General features: G+C 36.6%; 1 protein-coding gene across 5 annotated transcripts in view; it reads left to right on the top strand.

Annotated features, from left to right (window-relative positions):
* Positions 1-16,763, top strand: part of MYCBP2 (MYC binding protein 2) — a 276,794-nt gene that overhangs the window by 169,595 nt on the left and 90,436 nt on the right. For all 5 annotated transcript variants that reach the window (XM_024123253.3, XM_024123254.3, XM_024123252.3 and 2 more), the window contains exons 45-48: positions 4,809-4,981; positions 6,429-6,573; positions 10,396-10,611; positions 15,625-15,680. In XM_024123253.3, coding sequence (XP_023979021.1) covers positions 4,809-4,981; positions 6,429-6,573; positions 10,396-10,611; positions 15,625-15,680 — 590 coding nt within the window. The remainder of the gene's footprint in view (positions 1-4,808; positions 4,982-6,428; positions 6,574-10,395; positions 10,612-15,624; positions 15,681-16,763) is intronic.

The following is a 16,763-nucleotide window of genomic DNA, read 5'->3' as shown; positions in this document are numbered from 1 at the left end:
AAATATTAAAGACAAAGAAAAATTATTAAAAGCAACAAGGGAAAATCAACAAATAACATACAAGGGAACTCCCATAAGGTTAACCCATAAGGTTAACAGCTGATTTCTCAGCAGAAACTCTACAAGACAGAAGGGAGTGACACAATATATTTAAAGTGATGAAAGGGAAGAACCCACAACCAAGATTACTCTGTCCAGCAAGGATCTCATTCAGATTCGCTGGAGAAATCAAAAGCTTTACAGACGAGCAAAAGCTAAGAGAATTCAGCACCACCAAACCAGCTCTACAACAAATGCTAAAGGAACTTCTCTAAGTGGGAAACACAAGACAAGAAAAAGACCTACAAAAACAAACCCAAAACAATTAAGAAAATGGTCATAGGAACATACATATCAAGAATTACCTTAAATGTGAGTGGATTAAATGCTCTAAACAAAAGACACAGGCTCGCTGAATGGATACAAAAACAAGACCCATGTATATGCTGTCTACAAGAGACCCTCCTCAGACCTAGGGACACATACAGACTGAAGGTGAGGGGATGGAAAAAGATATTCCATGCAAATGGAAATCAAAAGAAAGCTGGAGGAGCAATACTCATATCAGATAAAATAGACTTGAAAATCAAGAATGTTACAAGAGACAAGGAAGGACACTACATAATGATCAAGGGATCAATCCAAGAAGAAGATATAACAATTATAAATACGTATGCACCCAACATAGGAGCACCTCAGTACATAAGGCAAATGCTAACAGCTGTAAAAGAGGAAATTGACAGTAACACAGTAATAGTGGGGACTCTAACAGCACATTTACACCAACGGACAGATCATCCAGACAGAAAATTAATAAAACTCAATCTTTAAATGACCCAATAAACCAGATAGATTTAATTGATATTTACAGGAAATTCCATCCAAAAACAGCAGATTACACTTTCTTCTCAAGGGCACACAGAACATTCTCCAGGACAGATCACATCTTAGGTCACAAATCAAGCCTTGGTAAATTTAAGAAAATTGAAATCCTATCAACCATCTTTTCCGACCACAACACTATGAGATTAGAAATCAGTTAAAGGGAAAACTCAAGAAACAAGAAAAATCTCAAATAAATAACCTAACCTTATACCTAAAGGAACTAGAGAAAGAAGAGCAAACAAAACCCAAAGTTAGTACAAGGAAAGAAATCAAAAAGATCAGAGCAGAAATAAATGAAATAGAAACAAAGAAAACAATAGCAAAGATCAATAAAACTAAAAGCTTGTTCTTTGAGGAGGTAAACAAAATTGATAAACCTTTAGCCAGACTCATCAAGAAAAAGAGGGAGAGGACTCAAATCAATAAAATTAGAAGTGAAAAAGGAGAAGTCACAACGGACACCACAGAAATACAAAGCATCATAAGAGACTACTACAGGCAACTCTATGCCAATAAAATGGACAACCTGGAAGAAATGGACAATTAATTTCTTAGAAAAGTATAAACTTCCAAGAATGAACCAGGAAGAAATAGAAAATATGAACAGACCAATCACAAGTAATGAAATTGAAACTGGGATTAAAAATCTTACTACCAACCAGAGTCCAGCACCAGGTGGCTCCACAGGTGAATTCCATCAAACATTTAGAGAAGAGCTAACAGCCATTCTTCTCAAAGTCTTCCAAAAAATTGCAGAGGAAGGAGTACTCCCAAACTCATTCTACCATCACCCTGATAGCAAAACCAGACAAAGATACTTCAAAAAAAGAAAATTACAGACAAGTATCACTGATGAATACAGATGCAAAAAACCTCAACAAACTACTAGCAGATAGAATCCAACAACACATTAAAAGGATCATACACCATGATCAAGTGGGATTTATCCCAGTGATGCAAGGATTCTTCAATATACTCAAATCAATCAATGTGTTACACCATAGTCACAAATTGAAGGATAAAAACCATATAATCGGGCTTCCCTGGTGGCGCAGTGGTTGCGCGTCCGCCTGCCGATGCAGGGGAACCGGGTTCGCGCCCCAGTCTGGGAGGATCCCACATGCCGCGGAGCGGCTGGGCCCGTGAGCCGTGGCCGCTGAGCCTGCGCGTCCGGAGCCTGTGCTCCGCAACGGGAGAGGCCACAACAGAGGGAGGCCCGCATACCACAAAAAAAAAAAAAAACCATATAATCATCTCAGTAGATGCAGAAAAATCTTTTGACAAAATTCAACACCATTTTTGGTGAAAACTCTCCAGAAAGTGGGCATAGAGGGAACCTACGTCAACATAATAAAGGCCATATACGACAAACCCACAGCAACCATCATTCTCAATGGTGAAAAACTGAAAGCATTTCCTCTAAGATTAGGAACAAGACAAGGATGTCCACTGTCGCCACTATTATTCAACATAGTTTTGGAAGTCCTAGCCATGGCAATCAGAGAAGAAAAATAAATAAAAGGAATAAAAACTGGAAAAAAAGAAGTAAAACTGTCACTGTTTGCAGATGACATGATACTGTACATAGAGAATCCTAAAGATGCCACCAGAAAACTACTAGAGCTAATCAATGAATTTGGTAAAGTAGCAGGATACAAAATTAATGCACAGAAATCTCTTGCATTCCTATACACTAAGAACAAAAGATCAGAAAGGGAAATTAAGGAAACAATCCCATTCACCATTGCAATAAAAAGAATTAAATACCTAGGAATAAACATACCTAAGGAAGTGAAAGACCTGTACTCAGAAAACTACAAGATACTGATGAAAGAAATCAAAGGTGACACAAACAGATGGAGAGATATACCATGTTCTTGGATTGGAAGAATCAACATTGTGAAAATGACTGTACTACCCAAAGCAATCTACAGATTCAGTGCAATCCATATCAAATTACCAATGGCATTTTTTACAGAACTAGAACCAAAAAAATCTTCAAATTTGTATGGAGACACAAAATACCCTGAATAGCCAAAGCAATCTTGAGGGAAAAAAACTGAGCTGGAGGAATCAGACTCCCTGACTTCAGACTATACTACAAAGCTGCAGTAATCAGGAGAGTATGGTACTGGCACAAAAAACAGAAATCTAGATCAATGGAGCAGGATAGAAAGCCCAGAGATAAACCCGTGCACCTATGGCCAACTAATCTATGACAACGAAGGCAAGGATATACAATGGAGAAAAGACAGTCTCTTCAATAAGTGGTGCTGGGAAAACTGGATAGCTACATGTAAAAGAATGAAATTAGAACACTCCCTAACACCATACACAAAAATAAACTAAAGATGGATTAAAGAATTAAATATAAGACCATAGGAAGAACACCCTTTTCCATAAATCACAGCAAGATCTCTTTAGACCCACCTCCTAGAGTAATGGAAATAAAAACAAAAATAAACAAATGGGACCTAATGAAACTTAAAAGCTCTTGCACAGCTGGCCAGTGTCTGTGAAGGCAGTTCCCAAAGAGGGTCCATGCAGAGAGGGTCCATGTTGATGTCAGAGAGGCAAAATCTGACAGAACTGGAAGGGTCTTTGGTTCATCCAGTAGTACCCCAGCCTCACTGACCATCAGAGTCACCTGAAGAGTATTAGAAATCAGATTCTCAAGTCTCACCCCAGACCTAATGAAATAGAACCTGTAAAAGTGGGGTTCTGGGGCTTCCCTGGTGGCGCAGTGGTTGCGAGTCCGCCTGCCGATGCAGGGGACACGGGTTCGTGCCCCGGTCTAGGAAGATCCCACAGGCCGCGGTGCGGCTGGGCCCGCGGGCCATGGCCGCTGGGCCTGCGCGTCCGGTTCCTGTGCTCCGCAACAGGAGAGGCCACAACAGTGAGATGCCTGCCTACCGCAAAAAAAAAAAAAAAATCTCCAAAATATATAAACAGCTCATGCAGCTCAATATTTAAAAAAAAAAAAAAAAAACCCAATCCTAAAACGGGCAGAAGACCTAAATAGACATTTCTCCAAAGGAGGCATACAGATGGCCAGGAGGCACATGAAAAGCTGCTCAACATCACTAATTATTAGAGAAATGCAAATCAAAACTACAGTGAGGTATCACCTCACACCGGTTAGAGTGGGCATCATCAGACAATTTACAAACAGCAAATGCTCTCGGGTGTGGAGAAAAGGGAACTCTCTTGCACTGTTGGTGGGAATGTAAATTGATACAGCTACTATGGAGAACAGTATGGAGGTTCCTTAAAAAACTAAAAATAGAAGTACCATATGACCCAGCAATCCCACTACTGGCATATAAGCAGAGAAAACCATAATTCAAAAAGACACATGCACCCCAATGTTCATTGCAGCGCTGTTTACAATAGCCAGGTCATGGAAGCAACCTAAATGCCCATCGACAGATGAATGGATAAAGAAAATGTGGTACTTATATACAGTGGAGTATTAACCATAAAAAGGAACGAAGTTGGATCATTTGTAGAGACGTGGATGGACCTAGAGACTGTCATACAGAGTGAAGTAAGTCAGAAAGAGAAAAAATATCGTGTATTAATACATATATGTGGAATCTAGAAAAACGGTACAGGTGAACCAGACTGCAAGGCAGAATTAGAGACACAGAACAAACGTATGGACACCAAGCGGGGAAAGCGGGGTTGTGGGTAGGTGGTGGTGGGATGAATTGGGAGATTGGGATTGACGTATATACACTAACATGTATAAAATAGATAACTAGTAAGAACCTGCTGTATAAAAAATAAAATAAAATTCGAAAAATAAAGTCTGTTATATAAGAATATATATAAAAAATAAATTAAAAAAATAAAATATACAAATGTTCTCTTTTACCCAACAGGTGTGCAAAACCCATTCTGGTATTCTTGGAAAGGGTTTAGCGCTTTCTCATTCACCAACTATATTGGAGGCACTAGAAGGAAACTTACCACTTCAAATCCAAAGCAATGAACAGTCCTTTCTGGATGATTTTATTGCTTGTGTCCCAGGATCAAGTGGTGGAAGGCTTGCGAGGTAATGTATATTAAGTACTACAATGACTTCCTTTCAGGGCTTGCCTCAGTCTTCATTTCTGAAGAGAAATGAGAAGGGAGTTGTTAAGATGTTACAGTGCTGCCTAAGATAATCTAGTTTATGTGTTTTGGACTTGCCAAAGTATAAAATGGTAGTTAATATGTCAAAGTATTTTAAAAATATATAATAGTGGTTAAAAATATGTAGAACGCCTGGTAAAATTGAGAAGTCTGTGTACTCGATGGTAGTATTTAATATCTGTACTAAACTCCTAAGTTTATCACTATATTTATTTTAATATGAGGTTTTTTCCAAATCTACAATTAATACAAATATAAATTTAGAATTTAAATTAAATCATTTGAGGTTGTGGAGTTCTCATTTATTTTGTTGCTATCTGCTTTTTTGTGAAGATGGAAAGAACAAATATGCTGACTTGTGATTTTACTAGTAAATATAGAAATCTGACTTCTTTCAGGCTTTAATTTTAAAACTACAGAGATTACTCTTTAGTTTTTAAAAACCAAAATGGTGATTGGAGAAGAATAGAAAATCTTTTAAGTCAGCCTCTGTGCTATCTTTATGGACTTTTTATGTAATGCATGGCAGAATTACTCATTACTCATCTCACAGGACAACTTGAATGTAGATCATTGATATGCTGATCATGAATTCAGGCATGGATATCACAAAGTATAGAAAATAGGCCAGATTTACATGGAAGGGAAGGTAGTGAGGGAAGATAGTTAAGAAATTGTGTAAAGGGAAGCAGCCACATAGCACAGGGAGATCAGCTCGGTGCTTTGTGACCACCTAGAGGGGTGGGATAGGGAGGGTGGGAGGGAGACGCAAGAGCGAGGGCATATGCGGATATATGTATACATATAGCTGATTCACTTTGTTATACAGCAGAAACTAACAGACTATAGTAAAGCAATTATACTCCAATAAAGATGTTAAAAAAAAAAAAAGAGACGATAGACAACGTATCTTTAACCTGCTTGCTCTCCAGCAAGCAGAATGTCACTTCGGTCCCTGCTTTGACAGACACCCTGCTCTTTTCCAGGCTTTCAGGTTGGGAAATTCAGCAGGCCTCCCTTAAAGAGTGTATTTGGGACTTCAAAGTATATGCAACCTAAATTCATTTTCTTGCTTATTTTAAATCAGCTATAGTTAAAATTGCAAATTTCCTGATTTTAAAATTATTTCTATTTTATTTGTAATCATCAGAAATCTTATATGCTTCAGCATATTTTTTAATGAATTTGTCATTAACTATTTCCAAGGGATACACTTGTGGTCATTATCACTGAATCAGAAATGAAGATACCATTTTAGCATTTTGTTTGATATAAGTTTTATTCATTTGGCTTAGTTTCATGTTAATCATTGAAGATGTTGATGAATGTTTGGTTTTTTGTTTACTTGTTTTTTTCATTACTGCTAGGTGGCTTCAGCCAGATTCCTATGCTGATCCTCAGAAAACATCTTTGATTCTGAATAAGGATGATATTCGTTGTGGTTGGCCTACCACCATCACTGTTCAAACAAAAGACCAGTATGGGGATGTGGTACACGTTCCCAATATGAAGGTAATTATATTGGGATTGTATTAGTAGACAACTATGTACTGACTGTTGTAACTAATAAAATTTTAGAAATGGCAAGTGCTTAGAGTCCATATGCAGTACGCTCTTTAGATATACGTAATGAAGGAAGCCAAAAAATTGTTTAAATGGCTTGTTTATATTAATCAGTACTCAACTTTCCAAGGTATCTATTTTTTAGTTTGTTTTTTTACATTTTGCTAGGTGCTGTGGTGATTCCAAGGAAGGATAGGAAAGTGTCCGTACAAAGAGTGCTAAGCACACAGAGGGAAGGCCATTCATACATAAGTGACTGAATAAATCAATGAAAGAATACATTTTAAAATTTTGTACCTATCTTTTTTTTTCTTTTTTTTTGTGGTACGCGGGCCTCTCACTGTTGTGGCCTCTCGCGTTGCGGAGCACAGGCTCCGGACGCACAGGCTCAGTGGCCATGGCTCACGGGCCCAGCCGCTCCGCGGCATGTGGGATCTTCCCGACCCGGGGCACGAACCCGTGTCCCCTGCATCGGCAGGCAGATTCTCAACCACTGCTCCACCAGGGAAGCCCTGTACCTATCTTTTAAAAGACTCAAATACACTTTGCGTTTGGTACTGTTGAAACAAGCTTTAAAATATAATATTGATACTTATTAAATAAATTAGAAATACATAAATTTGGATTGTAAAAGAATGAGGATTGGAGCTAGTCATGTGCTATATTGAAGGATATAGTTCTTTGGATACCTTTTCCCTGAAACATGAATTAATAATGACATTTTAGAGCATATTGTAATGCATAGTAAAAAAAGACAAGAGACATATAGTTCACATGTCTTAAGACCAGTAAGTAAAACTGTATGGAAAAGTATTTGACCCTGATACTAAACAAAAATCAGGCTCTTTACCAGTGGCTTTCAAAGTTTTGGCCGTGATTTGCATTATGACCCAAACGTACATATATAGGGTGGAAGAGTATGTACTCTTAGTTACGTACAATATACATAATACACATTCATACAGTATGCTGTACTCTTATATTTTCCCTTATATTTTACTTTTTAAAGGAAGATCACACCCCATCAAAGCGATTTCAGGCCCGCTAAGAATTACTCTTTAGAATGCAAAAAGCATCACAGATTATAAGAAAAAAATTGAACAGAGAAGAAAGTAATTCTGAAAGTGATACAAAAAAATCACTCCACTCAAGGACAGAGTTTTGATCACAATACAATATACATTAATATATTGAGGGGTTTGTGTATTCACTGATGAATTTCTCACTTAAGTGTATGTAGTGAGTTGTTAAATCCAGTCTTTGAGCCCACAGTAAGTTCCTTATTCATGTGACTACGTTGTAGTTAACCATTTTCCAGGTCGGCATAACATTTCATTTCTTCTTAATGTTCATACTGTTATGCCTATAGTGTATCTTCAGCTGTATTTTCCTGTGTTTCCACCTTGCTTTGTTGTTTCTTACTCCATTCTGGTGCCTGGGTTGTCTACATCTTACATTTCAGAGTCAGACTTCATGCTTTATCTTTTGTTCTCCTCTTTGGGTTCTTTTTTTAGCCACATGATCTGTCTCTCTTTCTTTACTTCCTCTTTTTTTTTCCTACATATTTTGCTTCTTGAGGGTGAGAAGCCCTAAATCTCTTACTCAGTATGCTCAAGTTCATATCAGATTTATGTCTAATTTAGAAACCGTATCTAGGAAACTCCAGTAAATACTACTTAGGAAAAGTGATTTGCATACCTCTTGATGTTTAATTTATTATATCACATTATCATATTAGCTGAAAACAAAATCAGTTCAATGTGTTCTGTTTTCAGCCTGATAGCACATGAAGTTTTAGGAGCATTTTAGACTTCTCAAAAACTATTGAAGTATCCTTATGTAGTAATAACCAATTATTTGGAACAAAGAAGTTGGTTTGCAGATAATATTTCAGAGAGATCCAAAATCCTTTTTAAAGCAGCAAGTGTTATTGTTTTTTTAACTTATAAAATGATTATTCCAAGGAAATCTTATTTAATGAAAAGAGAAAGTTGTGTAGGAAATAAAAGAATAACAAATTTTACAAAGAAGCACAGTTTATGAAAGAAAGCAGAATGGTTATCATTTTATATCTCAGTACTCCTAGAGTATGAAATTATTCAGTGATTTACTTCAATGTTCGTAGTACATAGGGAGATGTACTTCTACTGTTAATTTACTTAGGGTAAATACAGTTGTTTAAAGAAAGATTAAATCAAAATAGTACGTATAAAAATAGTGGCTATAATTTAAAATCAAACGTCTTAGAATTTGGAAGCATTTGCTTTTTTTTCCTTTTTATTACATTTAAGTTTAAAGCTTTTAATGGTGGCAATGTAATGAGCTGAAGAATTTTACCATGTATCTTTAAACTTCTGTGTTTTAAATGTAAGTTGGGTTTTAAATATTTTCAGAGCATTATATCATTCCAAATACTGATTTCTCATAACCCCAACTGAAAATTGTGGTTATTTAATGGAATGTATTTGCTAGCTACACTTAACTTTATATATAGACACTGAGAGTCTCAAACTACTGACTCCCTAGAATGGCATTAATAAGAATAATACACGTTAAAGACATGCCACATTTCTGAGGTGTCTCTCAATTACTTAAGTAATATTGTCACTTTCTTTTATGCAATCCTTCCTATTTCTGTGAAGAGCTTGATGTTGAATTACCTGTTCTTGCCAACCACAAAAGTAGTGTCTGAAAAGAACAGAAGAAATTTTGGGTGACCCTCAGAATGATAAAGAGCTAAAGTGGTATTTAAATTGTTTGTAACTTTGTGGTTGCCTAGGGATTGAGTGTTTTTTGCCAATGCATAAACAAATAAATAACAATAAAATGTTTTGTTATAATTCCTGGAAAGTATTTCTGAGTATTGTTTATGAGACAATTTATACTTTCAGTGTTTTAAAATGCCTTAGGAAGTCTGTTCTTTGCATCTCTACAGTAAAGTATAGATAAAAGATATCCCCGTATTATTGTTGAAGAAGCTGAGTTGGAAAGTTTGATTATCGATAGGTTGCTTAGCTCTAATAGTTCGTGTTGGTGACAGAACTATCTAATAGTACTCTTTTTGCAGAGTAAATAAACATCTTTAAGTTTTAGGTGTAAGATTCGTTTTATTAGCTGTTAATTTCTAAGATACCTGTCAATGGAGTACTTTTTCTTCTGCAAAACTGTATAGCTAAAAACAGTATAGCTAAAATTGAGATCAGTGCTTTAATATGTGTGAAGATTGCTGGCAAGTATTTATACCTGAATTACCGGATAAAATAATTTAATGTTAGTCCCTGCAAGAATGTAGATTCGTTTGACTATCCTTTCCTGGACTTTATTAATGGCGGCCTTTGTTTTTATTTTGTGTTTTGATAGTTATGATTATTTATTCCCAAAAACGAGGCCTCTCTTTTACACTGTGTTCAGGATCCCTATTGAGGTGGAACCATCTTTTTTTTTTTTTTCGGACGCGCAGGCTCAGCGGCCATGGCTCACGGGCCCAGCCGCTCCGCGGCACATGGGATCCTCCCAGAGCGGGGCGCGAACCCGGTTCCCCTGCATCGGCAGGCGGACGCGCAACCACTGCGCCACCAGGGAAGCCCGAGGTGGAACCATCTTGATCATTCTGGCAATGTTAAATAATCTTTGAAAGGAATGCCCAAGAGGAACAAGTGGTAACATAAAATGTGTAGAATTGTGAGTTTATAACTGTGTAAATTGCTTCTTTTGATGTGTTACGGACAGTTATATAATAATAGCATTTGGTTTTTATAATATTATGGTTAGGTGGAAGTGAAAGCCGTTCCTGTTTCTCAGAAAAAAACATCTTTACAACAAGAGCAAGTAAAGAAACCTCAAAGGATTCCTGGCAGTCCTGCAGTAACAACTGTACCTTCTAATACTGACATGACTTTTGGTGGGCTGGCATCACCAAAGCTGGATGTTTCATATGAACCAATGATAGTGAAGGAGGCTCGATATATTGCCATCACAATGATGAAGGTAATTTATTTTACTTATCAGAAAAATTTTATTTTTTCACCGTTCATTCATTTAACAGACATTTCAGTGATTCAAACTCAGGTACAAATCACAGATCTAGAGAGTTGTTGATAGATGTCAAACTTGCGATGTTTTTTTAAGGATAATGTTATTTTCCTACAAAGAGGATTTTCATTCGTTTTTGGCAGAAGTCTAGAGAGGTTTCCAGTTGTAGATCAAGTTAATTCAATCAGAGATTGAGATGTTTGGAAACTGGATTTCATTTCCTGCAAACGTACTTGTCTATTTTCAATTTACCAGTACTCCTAGGACATAGCCCTTCAGGGATTCAGAGTTTACCTAGGCCCCCTTTAACTTTGGGTTCTTCCAAATGCCAGGCTCATCTCTTTGGGTTTCTTACTTCTTTAGGCGTTTTAGCTCTTTGGTGCCTTTAGACAGATTTTAAAAAAAAAATGTTTTGTCCAGCTTTTTTAGTTATCCTTAGAGGCAATGTTAGTCTAAATTATCAAGATGGTTGTTATTTGAAATAGAAGTTAGGAATTTTGCTATTTTCAGAGAGCAGTGGTGAGCCATTGAAGGCTTTCAGTTGGAGGAATGGCATGATTAGATTTGTGTTTTATAAAGATCATGGTGGAATATGGAGAATGTAGTTGGGAGGATAATCAAGAGACATGGTTTGGTTTAAGTCTCTTTAGGAGACGACTTAATCTGGTGAGATATACTGATCCCTTGGACTAGTGAGTTGTCAATTAGGGTAGATTCAAGAGATATTTAGGATAGATTAAGACTTAGTGGCTAATGGATATGGGGTAAAGAGAAAGGTAGGAAATAAAAAATGGAGTTCACATTTTGAGCTTGAGTAGTGAGATTGATAATGTTGGATAACAGATTCAGCTTTGGATGTGATGAGTTTTAGATGTCTCTGAAATATCCATGTGAAGATATATAAAAAGAAGTTGGAACTACAAACCTGAAGTGATCACAGTCTTACCTCAAGAAAAGAATTGGAGAATCATCAGTACTTGTATTACTCATGAAATTATGGAAACAGATGATCTCTATCTAACATGGTGAGAGGAGAGGGAAGTTCAAGGACCGGGTCCTGAGGAACATCAATATCGGTGATTCTCAAACATTTGTCCACATCAGAATCATCTGGAGCTCTTATTTATTTATTTATTTTTCTTTAAAAAATAAATTTATTTACTTATTTTTGGCTGCATTGGGTCTTCATTGCTGCACGCAGGCTTTCTCTAGTTGCAGCGAGCCGGGGCTACTCTTCTTTACGGTGCGTGGGCTTCTCATTGTGGTGGCTTCTCTTGTTGCGGAGCACGGGCTCTAGGCACGCGGGCTTCAGTAGATGTGGCACGCGGGCTCAGTAGTTGTGACTCGTGGGCTCTAGAGCACAGGCTCAGTAGTTGTGGTGCATGGTCTTAGTTGCTACATGGCATGTGAGGTCTTCCCACACCAGGGCTCGAATCCACGTCCCCGGCATTGGCAGGCAGATTCTTAACCACTGCGCCGCCAGGGAAACCCCGTGGAGCACTTATTTAAAATGGAGATTTTCCTACCATCCAAAGATTTAGATTCAGTAGGTCTGAAAAGAGGTTCCAAAATTCACGTATAAAACAAATATGCAGAATGATTCAGGTTCAAAAGCTATACTTTGAGAAATATTGATTTACAAGATAGATAAATTAAAAAAAAAAGAAATGAAAATGGAAACAACAACATTGGCGAGAATACTAGCCAAAGGGCTAGTACAAAGTAGGACACCAGCTCTTACCTTTGCCACTTTTCCCCCCATGTTGCATATGGCAACTCATTTCATCCTCATAACAACCCTATAAATGACTGTTTCTTATTCCCATGTTACACATGTGGAAACTGAAGCACAGAGAGGTTGAATAACTTGCCCAAGGGCACGCAATGACAGAGAGTCTGATTCCAGATTTGATTTTACTACTTCCCCCAGCTACCTTATGCCATGTTCTGAAAGTCACAGAAACTGTTTAAGACGAGTTAACAATGTTATGCTGCAGAGTGAAGTCTTGAAAAGGATCTAGCAGTGATCAGTGATCTTGGCAGGAGCAGCTTTAGAGGCATAGTCAGTTGATTAATTTGTAGATGAAGAGGAAGTGAAGATAGCTAAAGACAAAATGAATGTAGATAAGTCTTTCAAGGTGTTTGGTTATAAAAAGAAGCAGAGGAAATGGGATTGAGTGAAGGCTTTAGAGTCTGAGACTGAATATAGAAAGACATGTTTTAATACTGATGAGGAGACGATTGAGAAGAAGGGAACAATGAAGATACTCCAAGAGATAAAAATAGCATCTGTAGCTCAGGTGGAGGGATTGGCTGTAAATTGGAAGAGTATTGCCTCTTTCACTGTACCAGGAGAGGGAAAATAAAAGAATTAATACGATTGCTAATAAATTTGTAGGTTGTGCAGCGAAGAATTATTTATGATAGCAATTATATGTTTTAGATTGGAGATGGGAGTGATGAATCTTAGGGTCAAGATTTTGAACCAGAGGGAAAAAATGACATAGTTATTGTAGAGAACGAAGAGAAACTGATCAGAAAAGACTTATCAGACATCCTTGGAGAATCAGTTGAGTTGAAGATCCTGTATTAACAGTGCAGTGTGAGTCTTACGAACACGAATAAGATAATCATTTGGATTGATTCGGCATGGTCCTTGTGCCAGATAGTTCAACAAAAGAGCAGTGACTGAGAAGGAAGTTGAGCATATGGTGGTTAAAGAAAAGACAGCGGAACCCAGCTGGTTTGGAAGGGAAAATAAAAGTAGATTCAGAGAGAGAAATTTAAGGAGGTGAGAAGGACTAGAAATCTAAGAATAGATACAGTAGGAGTTATGGAGGCAGAGAACGGAGCAGGCCATTTTATTTTGGTATCAGAGATTGAACAGTTCTGAGTAACATCACAGGTCTGTGACTTTTGGTACGAGTGTCTGAAACAAAGTTGAAGTTGAGATTATTGAGGTTGAAGAAATAAAGGAACTGAAAAGCTAGAGTTTTGGATGAGTTGTCCACGAGTAAAGAATTTGAAGCTAAATATTCTCATTCATTTCAACTTTTTTTTAAGAGATTTAGTTTCTGGACTCCTTACCTCCCTAATTATTCTTTTAGTTTCCTATGAACATACTTAGGTTTGTATAATTTCTTTTGAAAATCTAGTTACCAGAACTGAATTCAGTATTTCAGGAATGTTCTGAGAGGCCCAGGTTAAGGCAGTTACAGAATACCATTCCCAAACTGTCTCTTTGAGATATTAATTCACATTCCAGGAAAGAGGATTCTCTTATATCAACCATTCACAGATACCGTGTGCTACCCAGTAGTGAACTAAATATGGTGGAGGATGTAAAAGTGAGATATGATCTATTCTTTCATTATTAAATAGAATAATATGTATTTGAGGGAAATTGTTGGAGTAGAAAACCCATTGTACTGTGAATCTGGAAACTTGAGTTTTCCTGCTATTAACACCGTTGTAATCTTGTTAGACTTACCCTGAAATTGCATTTTCCTTACTTGTAACTTTTTAGTAGGTGACAGAAGCTAGGTCATTTCTAAATCACTTTCATGAAAACAGCGAGGGTGGGGCGAGGGAAGGGGGCTTGTGAGTGGTGTGGGTGTGCTTCTCTTTGCTGTAAGTATAGTAGTAGTTAGAAATGAATGAGCAATTGGAGAACTTTACCTGAACCTTGAAAGGTTAATTTGGAATTGCTGCAGGAATATAAAAGTATTGGAAATAATGTGACAAGTTTCATGTACCTACAACCCATTTTTATCTTTACATTTCACCAAACTTTCTCAGATCTTTTTGTTATTTCTGTTAAGAAACAGTTTGTTAACAGTACAATTGCAACCCTCTGTAAACCCTTCTCCCTGGACCCATTCCCATCCCTTCCCTAAAGGTAACCACTGTCCTGAAGGTAATTAATGGTTCTTCTTCCCCAGATACATTTTTTGTATTTTACCGAGTACAAATTAATCTATAAGGAATATAGTATTTAGAATTTTGTGTATTTTTCAGAAGTTTATAAAAATGGTATCATATGCATCTATCACTTTGCCAGTGTTTGTCCAACATTGTTTTTAAGGTTTAGTCATGTAGCTGTAATGCATTCCATTTATCTACTTTGAAGTATTCCAGTGTATTACTGTTCCATAATTTGTTCATTCCCCTACTGATGGGCATTTAGGTTGTTTCTAGTTTTTTTCACTACTGTAAATTGTATTGAAATAAACATCCTCGTGTATGTCCCCTTTTGCACATGAGCGAGAGTTTTTCTAAGATATATATCTAGAAGTGGAACTGCTGGATAGTAGGACATACCTGTCTTCAGCTATATTAAATATTGCCAAAATTTATATGCCCATGAGCAATGTATCAAAATGCTAGGTACTTCATGTTCTCACCAGCATTTGGTTCTTACCAGCACAACTTGATGACTGTGATAGGATCATCTTGTTGTTTTAATTTGCATTTTCTTGATCAGCAGTCTAGTTGAATAACTTTTCAAATGTTTATTGGCCTTTCAGATTTCCCTCTTCAGTGACTTGCCTTTACTCACTTTTCTTTTGTGTTGTTTCTGTCTTTTGTATTGATTTGTTCTGAATATATTATGGATTCATATCCCATTTAGATTAAATGAATTACGAATCCCCTTCTCCCAGGTGAAGGCTTAACTTTGCCGTTTCTTTATAGTGTCATTGTTTTGGAGAAATTTAAAATTTTAATGTGCTTAAAACATATTATCTTTTTCTTCTTCTGAATTTGTTGATGTTTTATTTGTTACATCTAGGTCTGTAACACACCTGGAATTTATTTTTGTAAATGGTGTGATGTAGGTAATTGAGTTTTTTCTTTTTCTCCTGTATGGATAACCGGTTGTCTCAGCACCATTTATTGAATGTTCTATCAGTGCGTTAGTTAAGAATGTTTCTAATGATTTTGTGATTCTTGCTCATCTCTTTCTTAAAGGTTTATGAAAATTACTCATTTGAAGAACTGCGTTTTGCATCACCGACTCCTAAGAGGTGAGGATCATTTTCTCAAAGCGTAGCCAAAACATGTGTTGCCAACTGCTTATAACTAAGATCACCCTGCGTTCCAACTTTATTTTCTATAAATAAATACAGGATTTTAAAATTCCTGGTGGAGATTTTTTTTTTAACATCCTTATTGGAGTATAATTGCTTTACAATGTTGTGTTAATTTCTGCTCTGTAACAAAGTGAATCAGCTCTATGTTTACATATATCCCTATAGCCCCTGGTAGAGATTTACAACAGGTTTTATAATGTGTAGATTCACAGGTAGAATGTATTTATAGTGAACTGTAGTACTGCCAATATGTTACATAATACTAAGGTAATAAAGAAATAACTAGTATCTAAAAGTATATAAATTGGCTTGTAAAGCATTGGTTAGTTTGTTTTTTCTCTTTTTGTTTCCCTCTCTCCTTCACCTAATGAGTGGCAGAGCGATTTCAGTGTATGTTGTATTTGTATTTTCAGTTATGAAGCCTTTTATTTTTAAGCCCCTGGGTAATTCTTCTAACTCCAGATTGAAGCAGATTTTCTGAAACAGAGTTTTTGGCTTACTATTTTATTTGCTTGTTAGGAGAAGTACTTTTTAAAACAGTTGCTTGGAAAAACTTATTAGATGGATTGTACTTTAGACAGACCACCTCCATAGAATTTAGAAAAAGCTCTGAAGTGAATCTGAAGCAGCATAAGTACTTGTATTTATCATATATCAATGACTTATTAGAAATTAACAGGTTACTATGACTTTACTCTGTTACGTATGCAAAGTAGAGTTTTAATGCACAATCTAGAAAGTGTTCTGTCAAAATAGTGAAGTTTTGAGAATGTATCTTTGTCTAGGAATGGGGAAGTAGCATTTTGTCTCTGGCTTAGTTTTAGTTACAAAGTGTCCATTCAGTGGAAGCATATGATTTTTGTAAACTAAATATGGACTCTGTAGGTTTATAGCATGTTAAATAAGAACTCATTGGCCATTTGCCAGTAAATAGGTTTTTCTATGCATTGGGCATTTTAAACTTAATTTTAAAAGTCTCTTGTCAAAGTGAATGCATTTATTAATTCAGCAAATACT

Source organism: Physeter macrocephalus, chromosome 13 (assembly GCF_002837175.3).
Source record: "Physeter macrocephalus isolate SW-GA chromosome 13, ASM283717v5, whole genome shotgun sequence".
NCBI lineage: Eukaryota > Metazoa > Chordata > Mammalia > Artiodactyla > Physeteridae > Physeter > Physeter macrocephalus.
This window is presented reverse-complemented; position numbering and strand designations above follow the sequence as displayed.